The 20,120-nt window shown below is 36.7% G+C and overlaps 2 protein-coding genes across 2 annotated transcripts; one reads left to right on the forward strand and one right to left on the reverse strand.

The window, feature by feature from the left end:
- The first annotated feature begins 1,904 nt into the window (after window positions 1–1,904).
- On the forward strand, window positions 1,905–13,430 carry LOC119643964. The gene is made up of 2 exons (XM_038043478.1): window positions 1,905–1,980; window positions 11,000–13,430. Exon 2 carries the CDS (start codon window positions 11,099–11,101, stop codon window positions 13,394–13,396), a length of 2,298 nt encoding a protein of 765 aa, XP_037899406.1. The 5' UTR covers window positions 1,905–1,980; window positions 11,000–11,098; the 3' UTR covers window positions 13,397–13,430.
- Window positions 13,431–17,799: 4,369 nt separating this feature from the next.
- LOC119643963 (glycerol-3-phosphate dehydrogenase, mitochondrial-like) lies at window positions 17,800–19,915 on the reverse strand. The gene is made up of 6 exons (XM_038043477.1): window positions 19,384–19,915; window positions 18,905–19,317; window positions 18,654–18,842; window positions 18,329–18,430; window positions 18,052–18,268; window positions 17,800–17,980 (listed from the first exon to the last, which is right to left on the reverse strand). Exons 1-5 carry the CDS (start codon window positions 19,898–19,900, stop codon window positions 18,134–18,136), a joined length of 1,356 nt encoding a protein of 451 aa, XP_037899405.1. The 5' UTR covers window positions 19,901–19,915; the 3' UTR covers window positions 17,800–17,980; window positions 18,052–18,133.
- Between the last annotated feature and the right edge of the window lie 205 nt (window positions 19,916–20,120).

Raw genomic sequence — 20,120 nt, forward strand, 5'->3', positions numbered from 1 at the left:
CGGAGGAACTTTCCCCGACTTTTATTGAATTGCTCGCCATCCGACATGCTATTAAGGTTGTTATCTCTGATGATATCAAAAGGTTTGTTTTTTTCTGATAGCAAGTCAGCTCTACTTCTAATAAATAAAGGAGATGCAGAGAATACTAGTTTGATATTCATAAGATGTTGCATGAGTCTCAAGTAGATGATTGTCACCTTGTTTGGGTACTTGACCACTGCGGCTTTTTTTTAAATGTAAAAGCCGACTTTGTTGTAGGGAGAGCTCGTGTTGATGAAACAATTTTGTCCATCAAATACACTCCCAATGAATCAATTCGGGCAATTCGCAACCACATCCTTCAACAGCTCAACGACAGATTTAAAGAGGTCGCGCGTGTTGAATCCAATCGCCTTTTCTATAAATTAAATCCCACATTTCAATTCAAATCCTTTTCTGTATCGCCTTTTAATTCCTGGAAAATCAAAATTCCTTATAGATTCATGAGTGGTCACGCTTATGATTAAGTTTATTTAAAAATAATTCGCGCCATACTATGTAATGTTTGTGAAGTTTGCAATGTTGTCGAGTCTGCTGAGCATCTAATCTTCAAATCTAATGCCACTGGCTTGATGGCATTAGAGACACCTTTAGTTTCTTTAAGTCGTGTGACTGTCTCCTCGATCTCTTTGCAGCAAAAAATGTGCGTCATCTCGGGCAACTAACTTGATTTATTAAAAAAGCGAATTTATCGTGTAAGAGTTCTTTCTTCTCTTTCTTCCTTTATTTTTTCTGAGGTTCATTCATTTTCTATTACCAAAGCATTCCTTTTTCGATTTCAGCCAAAGTTTGCAACACTGTTTTACTTTCAACACTCAACTGACAGATTTACACATACACACACAATCACACTTAACATACCGGCTACAGTTATTACGGCCGCTCTTGTTTTTGTCACGTTTCATACATATTTCTGATCAAAATTACGACATTTTATTATCTGGACATATAAGCCACAAATCTATTGGCTTAGTCCATCTCCAACCAACAATCCAAAAAAACAAATAAATGTTTTTGTTGTTAAACATCATTAAACAGGGGTACATTATTGTAAGCCTCAAGGCTGTTTGCAGTGCAATCTTCAACAATCTTCTTCTGCCGCAAAACAGAAACAATTTTTATTGCTAGCACGGAACTCACTTTCCATATACCATAAAATTCTTCTCGCGGTGAGGTACCGTGATAGGACCTTAGCATCTGCTAACTACAAATTACCGATTTTGCCACCGGACGATGTTATTCTAGATGAAAAGTCCTTCGCCGGGCGATTTATTCTGGAAGCTCTTAGTGAATTATATAGCTTCGCAAATTATACAAACGGAGAGTTGAAAGAATTGAAAGAAGAAAAGATAAGATATTTCAAGTAATTTAAATACATGTTAGCTACGCATTCCGCTATCTCCAAACGCAAATGTAATTTAATTTAATGTAAGTAAGCTCATGAAAGTAGTCGATAGTTGCACTAATTTTCCGTAAGAAATTCATTTATTAGCAAATTTATAGCCTGAACTATTATCGTATAGTTTGCATAACAAACATATCCTAATAGCATTTAGAGTGTCTTTAATCAAATCATATTTGCCTTGACGATCATTTAAACTATCCTGCTTCTCTTTCACCATCTGCAGCGTATCTTGAGCAACGAGCATAATAATAAGCAATTTGAAGGATAGCCAGTAAAACTGGTGTGACAACGTCGATAAAGTCAACATAATCGCACATAAAAATCGAACATTTCAGAGCTGTGTAATCGTCTTCTACAAGTAAAGCAGTTTTGTGAAGTAATAACCAAGCATACGAACTGCGTTCCAAATATCCGGCAGATTGCAAGTACTGGGCTAAAAACATTAAATCATCCATCAACAATTTCCAATCGATTAAGGCTTCATCACAGCTTATGAATTCATCATCAAACGTTTTGTAAAATATCTCAAAGCGCTGGTAAGCCTCTATTGCCATTTGCATTAATTCCAATTCATTCTTCAAGCAGGCAGCTTTCAATATACCACGCGTAAGCAATTGCTCTAAATTCTCTTCCAACAAATCTTTAGAATGTAGCGAAAAAATGTTCCTATGAGATATTCTAAGAGTTCCAAGCGATTTCTAGTACGTTCGCTAAAGATATATATGATTTTTGTAAGCGCTTTAAAGCATAACTGTACAATTTACTTAAACGCACTGTCATCGCTAAGTCATATTTAGTTGGAGTAGAGTCAATTAAAGATTGCATTAGAACTTCATTGGATAGGCAATATATCGCTGTGTGTTGCATATCCAACCAATAAAAAGTCTTTTTCTCCTTGAATTGAGCAATGGCCTTAAGGGGCCATTACAATGTTGGTATGAAGCCAGTAACCATTTATCGCCTTGTTCACTGGACATATAAAAGAGATTGATCTGATTGATAATTAAATTTGAGTCCAAGCCCTGATCCAGCGTAACTAAAGAAGCAATGAAACACATTTGTAAGTCTCGGTTTGTTAGTGAAAGAAACACATTAGTAAAGCCGACAATTCAGAGGAAATTTTTTCCTTAATTCTTAAAAACGATTCGAAAACGTACACACGTGGTGGCTTGTCTGTTGGTTTGTACATTTAATGGAATTTGTTTGACACGTGGAAGCAAAACTTACACACCCTCGCATGTAGACGTAATGGAATCCATTGGATTTATTACGTTGAAGCCATAGTTGACAATGTGCGACATATTCCGAAGAATTATATCCAGAACTTTTGCGGACATGTTTTTCATGGCAAGACTGTCAGTTTTCTTCTAAGAATATGCTACGGACAGTGACACGTGATTGGAAAATGGCTTATCTGGTTCATCAAGAAGACAGTGAGAGTGCGGAAATCTTGTGGAAATTTGATTTTGAAACTTCCAAACTTAAAGCAAAAACATACGCTCTACGCTTTGAGACGAAAACATTTGGCGAAGGTAATGTAGAACTCCCAACACATCCTTGTTACAAAATTCCCAAAAGTCACGCATATCCAAAACTGTGCTTGTTATGAGATTTTTGCCAAATTATCGGATGGTAAAAGCGACGTTGCCTGGCAGCATACATAGATTTTTAGACAAAGCTCGAATTCTAAAGACTGCCCCATTCGATTTACAAGTAGAACTTTTATAATACCATTAAATATAAAAATGATAAAGTTGAGTGCAATATCACGGTTTGCGTATAACCGTATTATTCTATGATAAGGAAAAGAAAGAAAAAAAGTATTGTAGTTTAACATAAATCCTTTCAAATCTTATTTTATTCAATTTCAATTGAATTGGTTAACCAACTCAAACCATTGACGGATTGTTTCACTTAAAACTAAAGACAATTGATTAAGATCTCTTACGATGACATAATAAGGAAACGGGCAATAATCTAAATACGATTTTTATATTGATTTTTTTGTATAATAGAATAGAATAGTAAAATTGTATAAGTAATTTAGAATTATTTATAAATCTTTGTTTCTCCTTCGCTAAATATGTTGCGACCATCGCTTAATATTAGCAAAAGATTCTCAAAGATTCCATTATCTGAGCTCTTACAACATTCCTCCGCTATAATGACTCGTATAAAATCTAAAAGTTCAGCAGTTTTTGTTTTATCTTGTGAAAAGTTCAAATGCTTGACTAATTTTGCTCCATCGAGCTGTTCCGTATGATTCAGTAGGATTTGCGGCCTCTCTCCAAATGATAGAACACTTAAGCGTCCACTTTCTAATAAAGTTAACGCATTCGAAACTAAAGATATGGCTTCTAATGTCAACATTTTCGAGTGATGATGGATTGATTTGGAATCATTGATGGCGATAGTAATCTTATAATCACGTTGGGCGGGTTTAGTACGCCTTAACCAGATATTAACTGCGACGCTATGTACCGTATAATTTTCTTCATATTTATGAGACGCCCGGTGCGGTAATCGCCTTTCAAATGCTTACAGTTTCTGGGCTCTAAGTTTGGGCGTAATATGCTCGCAAAGATCGCGAGCCATTTGAGCCATAAGGTTCGAGATGGTGAGCCAATTTTCACAGTCCTCGTTAATTGGTAAAATCTATGTAAATTGGTGGAAATTAGTTATAGAAACATAGTCGCATAAAATCGCAGACTTTGTCTTACCGGTTTCGGTACGCTCGCTTCTTGTTGATACATATTTCTTATTTTCAATAATTCAGCTGTGGTCATATCTTCGCCATATGAATCACTCTCTTGCAGCAGTTCTTCACTGAAAATTTTAAATTAAAAAATCCAAAGCGCAATAAAAAGTAACAAAAAAAAAGGAAAAGAGCTAGAACTACTGAGTGGGAGCAGATGATTTTTTCTATTTTCAGAATAAAGAAGTTTATCTCGTGTATGTGTGGTATTTTATGAGTAACAAACAGGACACAAGGAAAGAAGAGTAGTTCACACCTTGCACCTTGTTGCATATGCCGATTGTGTTTGCAAACGTTTGACCGGTTCGTGTTTGCAAATGTTTCATTGTTCCGCAGATACTACATAGTTGAGCAGACCAGAAGATGAACACACACCCATGCTTAAATGTATTCTGAACGTGACATCGACCAAGAATATAGATGCTTTGGCGGGTTTTTCAAGCTTGCTTCTGTGCGTTATAAAGATATTGAAGAAACTGAAGCTATAACTTCATTTTCGCAGCTAGGAGAATATTTACAAAGGGCATCACACAGATGAACGGATGGGGATGCTTAAATCGATTCAGGATTTGATGCTATATATACTTCTTGGAGTCTCTGAAGGTACTTCCTTGGTGTTGCAAGCGTTGTGGCAAACTAGCGCCAATATTCGGCGTTGGATATAGTCCGCGTGGGCATAAACATGTCCATCTGTTCGTGTGCCTAAGTGTGTCATATCTGCCTTTCTCGACCACTTGAGAGTCCTTCTTAGAGAATCTTCCATGGTGTCAGAGGTCGACTGCGTGCGGACTCGTCACCGTGTAATCAACTATAAGGGAGTTCCAGGATATAACCTCATGGTTACGGAAGGGGCTACAAATAGTGTAGTATGATGAGGTGCATGGCGTTTGCTGAGTTGATTACTTCTCCTTGTGCAATAAATCCAAGAAAAAGAATAGTTGGCTGACTCTCCAGGAAATGTGGTTAATTCGAATGCAAGTGTGACCGTAATTATAGACGTAATGCCAATAATTCTAAAGCATTGCAAAAAAAAGCTATGAAATCCATGGACATCAGGTTGCCCACCCATTCAATGTCACGTGTTAGGCGGGTAGGGGTGGCTGCATCGGTTAAGACGGAGTTGTATATATACCATGTAAGAAACTGCGGCGGAAGCTGCTGTATGCAATCACAATTTGAACGCAACAGATTCAACCGGTGTGTGAGACGTCACCGCCATGGTGCGACCGTTCGTAGAGTACTCGTGGTAGCTCTAGTATTCCCAAAAAAGGGGATTTGGACCATCCTAAACTTTCATTATGGTACTTTAGTTCTTGGAATAGGCCCTCTCTTGTGCAAGGTTGTGTTGCAAGGCTGATTCACTCATTAATCTGCCAATAGTTCTAGAGAACTCGTCTGATAAAGCTTCATGCCGGGTGCAGAGATTAACAATTGACATAATCTATATCGTATCTGTGGTACACGTTTTTCCGTTCGCAAAGGAGATAACACCTAAAAATTTGCAAAAAAAAGGTTAAAGAAGACGCCTGCAACGCCCACATACCTATACAACTAAAACTGAGAACATCTTTGTTCCTTGCCTATAAACCATAACAGATGCACAATATAAAAGGTCCACTAAATTATTCTACAGAAATAGAAAAAATCAGCCGCGATCGTCATATACTATATACACTAGAGAGCATGCAAATATATATTTTCACTTCTTTCCAATATGTTATGGGGTAACGTCGAATCTACTACAATTTTTTGTCTTTTTTTTTTTGTCATTCCTACGCTTTTTATTATTTACTTGCAAAGTGCTTTCGTATCGTCACTATATCACCCTCAACTCTCCGAAATAAGGCGTTATATGGCGAGCGGAAGAAGAAGTAGACTGATCCGAACCATTGCCAATCGTGTTGGGCCTTGTGTCAAAGCACCAATGTTAATGTACCAAATTTCATCAAAATTTGCGACCTATAGCTTGAATACAAGTTTACGCGGGCAGACACCAGACGGACAGACAGACAAATGAGTAATAATGTTGCGTGTTACATACTTTGGCACACATTTACTCTACACCATAAGTACAAAAAAATAAGATGAGGGCAGTTCTCCTTTCAATCGAGAACGGACCGATGTCTAATAGTACTTCTCGAAAAGGGAACTGCATATGCGCAACAATGTTTAATATTAAAATTTAGCGTGAAATACTCTGGATTGTATACTTTTCTCAAAAAAAATTTTAGCATACCCCTTTCTCACATACTTGTTCCAATGGTTTTGAACCAGCCGCAATTAGCCATTCAGCCTCTAACTCGTCTTCTATGTTTTCAAGTTAGCATTAAGTTTATCAAAAATATGCAAAAAAAATTAAAAAACAAAACATTAATGATAATCAATTATATTATATTTATATACTTTGTTCATAATATTTATCCTCGCACTGAATTTCCGGCTCATTATTAGGTGAATGCGTTTGTAAGGGGTATTCACTTAAAAATTCATTATAATCCTGATCTGAGGCATTATCCAACGACATGTTGCTGCTCATTTTATTACTGCTTTTATGAACATTCGGAAAATATGACATTATGGTAATGGTAATAATGATGAGAGTTACGATGAAAATATTGGTTGATTATTGATCAACTTTTCCATTTATACCAGAACAGTTATTAAAATACAAGACTGACTAGAGTCTTTTGTGAAATGATTAGCATTTGTAGAGACGACTTTTGTAACATTTTCTTGAAGCAGCTCGTAGGGGAAGCTTACATGATTTTAGCTAAAAATATAAGAAAATAAAATAAGATTGTTAGGATTTTGCATGTATTTTGCAAAAGGCATTTGTTGGCAAAAATTCGTATAATAAATTATTTTCCATCATTTCTTCGCATTTAAACTTCAGCAGGGTATCCTTGATAACGCTTGAAGTGTGTGGCCGAGCATTGTCATGCAAGACGATGCCTTTGCGTCTGTTAGCCGCTACTGCTGGTCAATACATCGCTCAATTTGTTCAGTTGACCTCAGTAGACATTTGCAATAACGGTTTCATTCGGTTTTAGCAGCTCGTTATACACTACACCTTGCTGATTCCGCAATATGCATAGCAAGACTTTATGGCCATGAATATTCCGCTTCGGTGGCGATGTGGATGGTTTTTCTTGATGACGTCTTGCGGTTGAGATTGTCATAACATATTCAGATTGGCGTCGCCGATCGCAATACGCCACAGAAAACTCTTCGTTTTCTGCCTAGCAAGCAATGGAACCGCGATGTTGAGACGGGTCGAAATGGCATTTTCCGTCAAATCGTACGGTAACCTCCTTTTTCTCTCCTTTTGTATCTTTCCCGTCGCATGCGAACTTCCACAAACACTTGATTCATCCACTGCTCAGCTGTTCAAAAGTCCTTTGAGAGTTTCAGGTAGCGTTTCGTCCAAAGAGTTTTGCATTTCATTGTCTTCGAACTGTTCGGTCCCCCAGATCGCTCTGTTATTGACATCGACATCCTCGCTTTCAAACCGTTGAAACAAAACCAAAAGTTGGGATATGATGAATCAGCATCACCGTAAACTTCTGAAAGAGTTTGATGCAGCAGATATTCTTCAAGCCAAGCAATAAGAGGGATGAATGTCGAAAATGCAATTTGGAACGTTCCATGATTAGCACCTGTATAGACTTCTGTATAGAAAACATTAAAAAATTGCTTATGGCTGTTACTCCCTTCAGAAAATTTTTGTTGATTCGAAAGATTTGTCGCCTTTTTTGTTACATCGCCCGACTTTAACATTTTTATCATTTTTATCACTTGCAAATTTAACATTAATTATATCATTATAAACCAACGCCTGAGCGTTTATTCTCCGCCTATCGTTTCGCTTTCCTTTCTATCTGCCTTTTTGTCGCTTAGCCTTTAATAATAATTATTTACCAATTTATCTTAGTCCACAGTTCTGTCTGTCTCAGTCTGTCTCTCTTTATATCGTCTGGGGCAAGCATTCTCTTAGTGAATTTCTTTACTGCGTAATTCTTTCGGTAATTTTCGATTTAAATTAATCCCACATCATCATGTGATAAACCATGAATGCAATAAAACCAAAAGAAAAAAAGAAAAATCTTTATAGCTGGTGATCATTTCACCTAATTACCTAGTTTCACATTATTCATTTATTTGTTACAAGGGTGTATGTATTTTTATTTATTTTTGGGATTGTTTAATTGTAATCTCCTTCTAGATCTTCTAGATTTGGATTTCTTGCCTCTAGATGGCTTATTCGGTTTGGTGTGACGGCAATGCTCGCATCGCTCAGCACAACTCTTCCTTTCCTTTTGACTTGTATTGGGACTCTTCCATTGTTCCAATGTTCTAAAACATATCTATGCTTCTTTTATGGACATGATTTAGAATTTCGAAGTAGTACTACTTTGTGAATATAACGGCCTTTACAAATTTCACTGTCTTTTCCCAAATCCACTTCACAAAATCAGGAGCCCAATGGTCAAATATAAAACAAGAAAAATGTAGATCCACGCTTTATGAACGAACCTTGCTTTTCTTACATTGAGACATTCTCTCTCTATAAATACGAATATATATATATACATATATGTATTATTTGTTTATTTATTTATTAGTTTATATATAAAAATATCATATAAAAAAACAAAAGCTTTATTAGGGAGATTTGTTCGAGTAAATTTGTTAAAAGTAAATCATATAAATATTGTATTTACCGCCAACGTTCAGAACAGTTTTCTAACTTATGTATGTTCTTTACTCTTAATGCTGGTTTTAAAAAAGCAATAGCTGATATGCGAACAACATGTACGTACACACATAATATACGAGTACATACAAGTATGGCGGCGCTCATTTGTTGTTGTATGCCGCCGATATGAAAAAACGGCTTTCAGCGAGAAAACAAAAGCATTTCAAAAGTGCACGAGGAAGTTTTGTAAATTGCAAAATTGTTAAATAAAATAAAATATATAAAGAAAAAAGAGAACCGCATTCTATCGTATAAAGAATACATATTTTGGTAAAGGATGGATTCTAGTCAACTTTATTCAAAATTTAGGCAAAACTTAATCAAATGTCATTCGAAATACTTAGATAGGTCATATATCATTTTTAAAATAAAATTTTTCTTTATTTAAATTAAGAATGTTTCCTTTAAAAATAGATTTTCGAAGAAAATAGAATACAGGCAGTTACAACGTATATGTCCCCATGTTTTGTCTTGTTTTATCAATTTAGAAAATAGCATGAGCATTTACAAACGCTACGCGCAAATGCGAAAATTATCAACATTAACGACTACAACGGCATGTCACGTGTGTTTTATTTACACTTTTTTTCATCCATTTGCAAATCATTAGAGGAAGATCACACCAAAATAGGTTCATCAACGTTCTACAGCCTACATATGGTAGGCTTGTGTAAGCATCATAAGATCTTAGATTTTTCGGAAAATCATTTCGTTTCTTCTCAGGAGTGGATTTAAGCGCATTTTTTTACAGCCAAACTGACACTCGAGTTAATATTATAGTTTGAATTAAAATCTGTCCAAAGTTCAGTAAAACCAGTTAAATCTGTTGAAAGTTCAGTAAAACATCTTAAAATCTTTTAATAACATTGATTCAATTCTTAGAGAGGTTCTTATTCTAAGATGATGATTTCAGCATCGTTAGTAGTGGTACATCTTTAGTGAATTTTATCGATACAGACGTTGGCAAATGCCCGAAACTTATGGCTTGACTTAAATGGATGGAAGCTGTATCATTACCAAGAGGCCAATAGAAGAGGTTTCACAATTCTCGATTAACGAGTGTGCGTTTTACATTTATTTAGAATTCATTTGATGTGAAAAGTTTGTTTTAGTATGATTTATTGTTTAGTATTTCTGGTCATAAACAAGCGTTATCTGCATCATTATATTTTTGCAATGAAAATGAAGAATAACCATTAAAAACACCATAGGGGGCCACGGCCCGCCATTAAATACCCTACATCAGCCAACAGTTGTTAATATAACGACTTTTCAAAATAAGGTGTGGTATGAGAAGTGGTCGAAAAAATGGTCCAATGCGAACTATTTGCAATAGCTTCCGCCGTTGGGCCGAAACTTTCAGTCTACCCAATCTCCCGAAAATATTTCGAAGTCTACGCGCCTCAAATTGAACACAAGAATTAGGTGGACAGATCAGCGATCCGTATGACAAAAAGTAACAAAAGTCCTTCCGTGTATTACCTATATTCGCACAAACTTAACCTATCCCAGTACCGCAAGTGGTGCAAGGTATAAAGCGTCCAAATTATGAAAACTTTTAATGATTTTTTTTTATTTATTTGTAAAGTACAGCAATTTGCTTAATTATTACTCTATAAGAAGCTTTTCCATTGTTTCAGCTGTGTGACTGTTAGTTAATTAGCAATTAAGTTTCTGTATAATGGGAAAATCAATCGTATATGGCGTAGATTTAAGTCCACCTAAACTAACCTTTTTCCCTATAAAAATTTCTACTTTTATGTGTTGGCTTTAAAGGGAACCTTTAGAGGTTGATGATAGCTCTGAAGTCTTCCTTTTAAAATTTAAAAAGAAAAATAAAAAGAAATAAAGAAAATAGTACGTATTTAAAAGCATAATTTAAAGAAATGTAAAAAATGTAATGCTATGTATATATATAAATAAATTGAAATTAAAAATTGCTGATCTGTGTTTAATTTTTATTTAACTAATAATAATCATGAGATATGTATTTATATATGACCAAATGTTCTTATCGCCTTTTTGTTTCTTTTCTTCTTTTCAGGATATATTACTATTTTATATTATTACTTATAACATTTATTTTATTATACATATTATCATATATATTATTTTTTATTTATTTTATATATAGTACACCAATATGGTCTACATATCAGACGTAATATTTAGTGAATTATTGAAGAAATACCCAGGATTGTGGGGTCTGGAAGAGGGATATATTTGCTGGAAGGTAGCTGGTAGGGAGTTAGCTGACGTACTGACAAAAAAAACAGGTATGGTTATAACAGTAGAAGATGTCAGGTTAAAATTGAAAACAATTAAAATGAGCTTAAAGCGATTGGACAAGTCGGAGGGGACAGGTTATACGGGTATGAGCCCGTATGTGTGGTACGCGCACAAATTAGGATTGAAACACGCTGTTGATAGAATAACTACACAAATGTTAAATTACGGGGAAGTACCTGTAGACGCAGTGTGCGGAGAAATACAGAGTGACACGGATTGTGAGTTAAAAAAACTGCCGGAGAAAAGAAAGAGAAAACAAACTGGGAAACAAACGGAAAACCAAATAGAGGAAAGCCCATTTAGTGTAAAAAGCCCCGATAGATATAATAGCAGTAATGATTGTAGTTATAATGTAAATAGGTACACCAATGATATATACGAAGAGGAACCGACAACATCGGCGGAGGCAGCGCGGAAGGAGAAGAATAAACGCCTTGAACCCGCTGTCAACCCAGATGAAGGCCAGGAAATAGAAGAAACTGACAGCGTGATGCCGGACATTGAGGTACTCCGAGAGGTCGTGAGGAAATTAACTCCTCACGACAAAATCGTACAACTACACTTCGATGAAGTGTACACCGGCCAAGGATCAGTATATTCTAGAACCGAGGATATACTGTATGGATGCGGGTACATCCTAAACCAAAAATTAACGGAGACGGAGGAGTACCGGACGGTCCTCGTCTTCGGTGTGCGCAGCATCTTGACGGCGTTCAACATTCTACTCAGCGCCCATCCTATCACCCGCTACAAAGGCAATGCAGACCTATTAGAGGAAAATTTAACAATAGCAGAGGAGATCGGGCTGGATGTAAAAGCGGTGGTCTGCAATAGGAGCGTTCAAAATCGCAAGACAGTAACGAATTTCACAAACGGCAAATACAACAGGCAACGTGCGGATGGCAGCATGTATATTGTCGTGCACATGTACGACTATATACACATCCTGGATGAATTTCACCAAGAAATTATACAACACAACCGACGATACGACGCCACAATTGTCACCAAAGTAGCTGCGCGGAACGCGCCCATCTGGAGACACTGGAAGAAGAGAGGCGCCAGCTTGTTAGTTACCTCACCTCAAAATCTAATGGAAACAGTTCAATTTTTCACTCCAGCAATGCCAGCAATGTTGAAAACAGCAATTGATCGAAAATTCATCAGCGGTGCCAAAGAAATTCGGACGTATGAGCTCCTCGCCGCTTTAACAAAATTTAACTCAATATTTCACAGCGGAAAAATCAGCAGCACCAAATGGCAGGCCCAGAAAGCGGTGCTAGCAGAAGTTACAAAATACCTCCAGGCAACCCTTGAGGTGGACCTGCTAGCGAGCGAAACCGTGCAAACAATGAAGAGATTTACGGAACTAATGGATGGGCTGCTGGAAGCTTACCCTGGCATAACTATCCAGGCGTACAGAGTAAGCCACGACCCACTGGAACGTTTCTTCTGCAAGATAGCGCCAATGCAGGGAAAATGTACCAGACCGACGACAGAAATAATGAAGCTGGTCAACCGCCTAATTAAATCACAAATCGACTTTTGGGGCAGCGGATACTCGACCACCGATGATTACCACCTTATAGAGAAGATGGATTATAGAACGGCGGAACACCAGGCCGAAGACAAGTTCCTGCCATTCGGCCTGGATGGGGTGGTATTCGACGACATACTCACCGGAGAAGTAACTGAAGAAGAGGAGGACTACATCCGGCTGCTCACGGGCTACGGAATAGCTCAGTATATACGTGAACAGGTGCGTTGTCAAGAATGTCTAGAAGACCTCACCCAAAGAAAAGAAGATGTCTGCTCACAACTTACCGGTGACATTGTCGCCAATGACCCGAGAGACGATGTCATCCTAGCCCACGAATATCTGGAACCCGAATTCCCAAAGCCTAAAGTCTATGCCGCATTTTATGACGCCTGCGACATTTACAAGTCCATTATGCAGAAACATATGGTCGAGGCAAACATCGGCAAGCGCGTGCAGGCGACGATAGTGGCACGGCTTGCTTTCTTCAGGGAAGCAGGCTCCTGTACCAACGGAAGAAGCCACCGAACAAATCTTCTGGGCTTCATCATCAATTTGTTGCTAATTGGAAAAAACTGGGTACAACCAACTGTCACCAATGTGTCATCATTTTGAAGGAAAATCGTGGGGGAAAACCAGTAAAATCAAGGTGATTAAATTGTTCTATTCATTTAACTTAGAAAATAATGATTTCATTCTTCTATTTTGGACCAGAAAAAGTCCACAAGGATTGTTTTGAAAGAAAATCGTGCGTGAAAATCAGCAAAATGAAGGTAAAGCAATATCATATAAATATATACATAAATCACTAATTTCCTTCTTCTATTACAGAATACAAAAATATCCGCCCACCATATTCTCCGCTCAAGTATAGGCCCGCATAAGTAAGGAGAATCGCGCTTCAAAAGCCGCAAATAAAAGGTAATTGAGATATAATCCAAATGTGTAAATAGCTTTCTCACTTTCATTCTAATTTTTTTCTTCCGATTGAAAGGGAACGATACCCCGCCGCCTACCGCCTCTTATACGTCGTCAAGATTCATCGTATGTCAAGGTAGTTGTGTTTATCTGTAGTTACGATTATGTATAATATTTTCATTTCTTTTTATTTCACTTCAGTTTAAAAACAATATGGAATACACCTGCACTATCGCCTCAGCAAAATGCGATACTTGCGTAGGCCAAATGGTAAGTTCTGGTCATCTTTGTATACAAAATTTATTATTCACAATATTTTTCTTTTGCAGATTTGAGGATAGCATAGCAGGAATTTTTATTTATTTATATGTATGTTATGTATCATTATGTATGTATATATTAGCGGGGCTTTTTATTTACTACGTATTATTACGTATTATTACGTATTACTATGTATTATTATGTATTATTGTTATTGTATATACTATCGTAATTTCTAATTAAGTCTATAATGGTGTAGGCCTACACGGGAGCCAACCATTTAAAACAATTGACAACGCGCCTTTCACGGTACCTCATGGGTGGTGTGGAAAACCGTCTTAGGAAGCCGATATAACTAACCAACGATAAAACTATTATCTTTTCGGCACGACGAGGATTGTTGATGTCAAAGTATTTACCGGTGCCGTCTTGACTGGCACTGGCTGACCAGGTACTCGGCGATGACTCCAGTTAGTACAGCGAACTCCACAATATATAGAGATGTAGAGATGTGTGGAAAACAATGTAAGGATAACAAAAAATAAAACCCTGTTCAAGTGCGCCGTTATGTAGTGTGTGGAGCATGAACCTTTGTGTGTACCCCGTATCCGAAGATCGCCGAGCGGCCGCTATAAGATTTCCGGAAACGGGATTGAAGCCGACTTGTGCGGCACCCGCTAAAAGTAAATACTTGCATAAGCATTCTTATGTGACGCAGATACAAGGGACGAAACTTACGCATACAAACAGCGCTGAGAGATAATACTAGTATGCCATATATTATTATAAGCTCCCGTTCTTGGTATAGTTAATGATAATGATTATAATGATATGTTCGACTATGGACCAACGACATCAGAACAGGCGGTACTGATGGCAGAGAATCGGCGTTTAAAAGCCGAATTAGACGTTTGGCTAGAGAGGTGCCATCTATTTGATTCTCTGATTCTGATTCAGTTGGTAAGATCGGCTACATGCTGGGCTTCTAATATCTTTATTAAAGCTTGTATCCAACACTTTTAACTCACGTAAGTTTTTAAATTGATTCTTTTTCAGAATTTCTAAACGACTACTATGCTTATCTAACGTTTTCAATCTTCTTAGAGGCTAGAAGTAAAGAAGCAAGAAGCTAATAAATGCTTTTATTTTTATTTCACCCCTTTAGAGTATACATTTTCGAGATCGAAACCTTTTTGTTTTTAAAATTGAAGCAACGATATTATTACTTTCTAAATCACTTTTTTAATTAAAAATCGAATATATCTTTGCTTTTACTTTTAATAATTTACCCTTTTTTTTTTTAATTGCAATAAACACAAATTAAAACAAAAATATGTTTAAAAATCATAAAGCCAATGGGGTTTTTTTACAAAAAAGTTGAGCTATAAAAATGTATACGGATGGGATTGTATGTATGATGGTATGTATGTTTATGTATATACAAGCGTATCTAGTTCAGTAGACTACCCAAATGGGTAGTCGAATGCGTTCCGCTATTCGACAAATTCCTATAAAACTAATCTCAGTTCTTTCGCCGCCTTGACGTAAACGGCTAAAGCTATTTGTACAAGAATGACATTAAATGCTTTCGAACAATTGAGCAGCAAGCGACCATGTATATATACACGCAATTATAGCAGTTCCGCTACCACCTCTAAGGGGATAAATTAAACAAGCCCAAATCCATTAGTTGCTTGGCTTTTCTTGAATTGCTTTCAAAGTAGTGTTAAGTCGGTGACATTTTTGATAAAAAGCTTGATAAAGTTGATGATTACAAAAAACTGGAAAAAAGGAATGATGGCTTTGTGGGTTTTTAGTAGCAATGATGATGGATAGAATTTCAACAAAAGTAAGGACAATTTATTAACTATATCGAATTGCAGAAGGTTATGAAGTATTTACAAACATTCCACCATATGTTTGTCGAAGTTTTCCTTTGGAAGTATAGTTAGTCTTTGCAAACCGTACAAGCAAAACAACAAACTAAACTTGACTCCAAAATCAGCTTTGGGCGAAGCAGTGTACAGTGAAAGTCATAAGCCACTGTAGGGTATAGCTTAAAATATTGATAATGTATCTTGTGGTTTCTTTCTTGCATTTCTTGTAGAATCTCCGTCAAAGCTCCAACAACAATCTTCGACTCCTCTATAGCCTAAACAATAAATATTTATATAAATTTTCGCAGCATTTTTCCATTTGCAATTTACTCTTGTATCCCTAGTTTGTTTTAAATGTTTAGCTTAGTTGCCTATATTTTTAGTCTTCTTCTCCTATTTTCCAGTCGCTCCTGGTTTCAATTGTTTCCCAAAACATTGTTTGCAATATCGAAATAAAATGCAAATGTTTGCCTTCACAGCGACTGATGGCAGCTAATGTAAATTTGTTGCAACTAAATCTCCAGATTTGCCAATCAACTCGAAAAAGTTTGCGATTTGTTGCCTGGCATCAATTGCTTGTTCTCAGTTCTTCTTGGAAATCTTTATCCATAACATTAAGTTTTAGTTTTGACTAGAAGTTATATTATTTTCTTTGAGAATATCCCCAATAAGAAAATTAAAAAAAAAAAAGGCCCTACTCGTGGTTCGAATTAGAGAATCAAACGAATAAACTAAGGGAAGGAATTTATTTACATTACTTGAAATTTAACATCGAGCTTTCAGAATTTCATTTTTTCATTTTATCCGAATTGTTCCAAACTTGAAAACTATCCAATTTAACCATTAGCATTACGATACTATTATTACGATAAATCATTCCAAAATTATTTGGAAAGTAAACAAAATCGACAACATTCGAGAACAACATTTTTATTAATACCAATCTGTGGTGAATATACAGCAAATAAAATAAAATAAGAAAACAAGTAAGATAGCTGATAGATATGTGGTCGTGATGGTATCTTTTCCATCTTCGTTATCCTAAAATGATAACAAAAACGAAAGAATTGAATTTTCATTCTTTATAATATGGTGTGGGTGAGGCTGTTTTTTTTTTATTTTCAAAATAAACGTTTCAAAAAGTTTATGTCACCTCCAAACTCTTTTGCAAATTTAGCAGACCGACAGATGGATAGACGAACAGACGGACACTCTTAGATGGACACTAAATTTGAAACTGACCCAAAAATTGTTATCCTTAAAATGTTTCTGGAGCTTGTTCCTGCGGGTTAGAAAAGTATTGAAAAAAATGCGTTTTTAATGCACCGTAATATTGTGTAGGCTTGATCAATTCTTTCATTTTTGGACAAGTACTACAGCATAATTGTTATACATTTATCTGCTACAGTTTATGAATAGTGAGCAAAAAAAAAAAATTTCGCCTTTTGAAAAACAGAGGTGTTTCCAGTTTAGGTGGTAATGCGGACGTGTCTTCCGACCGATTTGGACCATTTTGTATGGCAACTTGCGTGCAAGAAATTTCAATGTTTCTGTTGTCGTGGATAGCTTCATTTTTGCGATCCAAAATATTTTTAATAGCGTTCATCCTTGGGTCAAAACACGTCAGCGTACCAAATTTCAATAAAATATTTCCAAAATCAGGCATTGTGAATTGAACACAAGGTGGACAGAGAGGCAGACAAGCTTAGATCGAATTATTTTGTGGACCAACCGATATAATAATAGGCAAGTCCCTCCGCGCGCTTCCTATGTGCGCACAAACTCAGTACATCCTTGTATTACAAATGGTGTAGGGTATAAAAATAGCTGCAGTTACGAGTGCGTGGATGCAAAACCAGGGTTCCATAAAAAATATTTCCTTAAATCATTTTGCCTTTGGTTGCATTCAAAAATATTTGTTTATTTGAGCAGAGATAACGTATATAAGAAAAATCAGGAGAGTATTTTTAAGGAATCTTTCTTCAAAAACTGAATTAATTTTTTTTTTATTTCTTCACAATTAATTTAAACTTAATTAATAAATAGATTTTTTTGTCTCGGCATTTGTGCGCACATTGAATAATTATTGTTTGTTAATTGGATAATCATTCGAAACACTTTAAGGTTAATAAAAGATTAAATCCTAAAAACCAAATTAAATTATTGGTAAATTTCGTAAAACGAAAGAAAAGAGAAAACTCTTATGGCACCTACGTCTTTATATAAAACAAAAAAAAAAGTTCAAAGCTTCCTTCGAACGATCGCAAGCGAACACGTTGCTTGGCTCGGCTATCTCTTACAGACCACCGCCGGAACGATCCACTGTGATTTTCCGTTTAAATTGGGCGGCCTCCTCTTTTTGTTCCTCCAGTTCGGCCATACGGGCAAACCTTGAATAGGATACCTCCCCCGTCTTAATGGCAGACATCATCTGTTTAATATTACCAATTAATCATCATTTAATTTGAAGTACGAAATTTTGAAGTCTTACTTGCAAATATTCATCTAACTCCACTTGACCGTTCATATTAGTATCGATTTCCTTAAGAATTTCATGCAATTGTTCACCGGAAACATCGCCATCGCCATAGCTCTAAGGAATGAACGTAATTTTTTTTATATATATAAATAGAAGAATTAAAAACTATAGTGGTCCCTGGCCACCGTTAGACACCCTACATCACTCCGTTTAACACAGTTAAATCGAATCAGAAGATGATTCTGACTCAATAATAAAAGTCCTTCCAGGTGTTGCATGCCTCCGCACAAATTTAACTCTTGTACCATAAGTGGTGTAGGTTACAAAAAGTATTTACCTTAAGTGCTCTTCTTATGTCGTTGATGGAAACATAACCTTTCTTATCCTTATCAATGATTTCGAAGCGCTTAACATATTTCTTTACTTCTTCGCTAGATAAATTCACATGGACTTGATCCTTGGCGATACGTTTAACTGCTTGGCCCATTTCAAGAGCCAAAAATTCCCGTGCTTTGTTAATTTGTTTCTATTAAATAGAAAACCGGAATCAATTATATCAGATCGTTTTTAAGGTGTATACGGTCTAACCTGTTTTTCATCTTTAGACCATTTCAATTCTTCAGCCATGATATCACAAACTACGGGTAAAGCTTCTTGGGCGGCTTGGACATTTAGAAAAGATAAACGCAAGCGACGTGCTATCATGTCAACGGCATTGCAAGCATATTCACGAACGCCGTAGCGTATCTCGGCGTCAATGTAAGGAAAGTCGGGATGTATACGGTTACCAATGACGGGCCAACGTTTGCCGGTAAGGGAAGCCATTTTTGCAACAGCAAAAGCGCGATCTCCGTATGATTTGGCCACGCGCTGAGCCACTTCACATTCCAAGCCGAAATCCTGTACCAAACGTATGTACATAGTAGGCGACCAGCCTTGGCCACCTTCAATTTTTAGGAGAGTTGTTACCGATTCAGGTCGTTCTGGTTGTAAATCACACGCTTCATAAACAAATACACACATATTTAGCAACCATAAACTCAGTTTTGATTCCTATCATTATTTACCTTTAACTGCTGCGTCTATAGTATGTTCAGCCATGGCTCTGTAGGTAGTCCACTTACCGCCAGCAATAGTAATTAAATTAGAAGCACTAATATGGACAATATGGTTACGAGCCAGGGCTTGCGTTTCATCTTTATTTGGATCAGATACTAGAGGACGTATACCACTCCAAGCTGATAGCACATCTCCACGTCTCACTTCTACATCTTGATTTAGATAGTGCTTAATTTCACTCAAAATAAATTGTATCTCATCTTCAGAAGGTGCTGGGTTATGGGTTACTTCGCAGGGTAGGTCTGTGGTACCTGCAATGGTATGCCTCTGCCATGGCAAAAAGAATATCACTCGGCCATCAGACGTGGAGGGATCCAGTAAACCCATCTGTTCTGGACTATAGTAACCCGGAAGTACGATATGTACACCTGAACTAGGAGCGCAAATGCTCTTAATCGTTGGGTCATCCATTTTTCGTATAGAGTCCGTAAATGGGGCAGTAGCGTTAAATTCTTTGCGGGTCATATGATCCACCACTTTAGCTCCTTTTCCATTATCCTTTTTCAATAATTCCAAAACCTCAACATGGTTGCAGACCGTAGCACCGTGACGCGCAGCTGTCAAAGCAATAGCTAATACGATATATATTTCACCGACGGTAAAACATCCATCTAAAACAATCCATCGAGTCAAAGTGTCGGAGGAACTTTCCCCGACTTTTATTGAATTGCTCGCCATCCGACAT

The sequence above is a fragment of the Glossina fuscipes genome, unplaced genomic scaffold (genome assembly GCF_014805625.2).
Source record: "Glossina fuscipes isolate IAEA_lab_2018 unplaced genomic scaffold, Yale_Gfus_2 75115, whole genome shotgun sequence".
NCBI classification, from domain to species: Eukaryota; Metazoa; Arthropoda; class Insecta; order Diptera; family Glossinidae; genus Glossina; species Glossina fuscipes.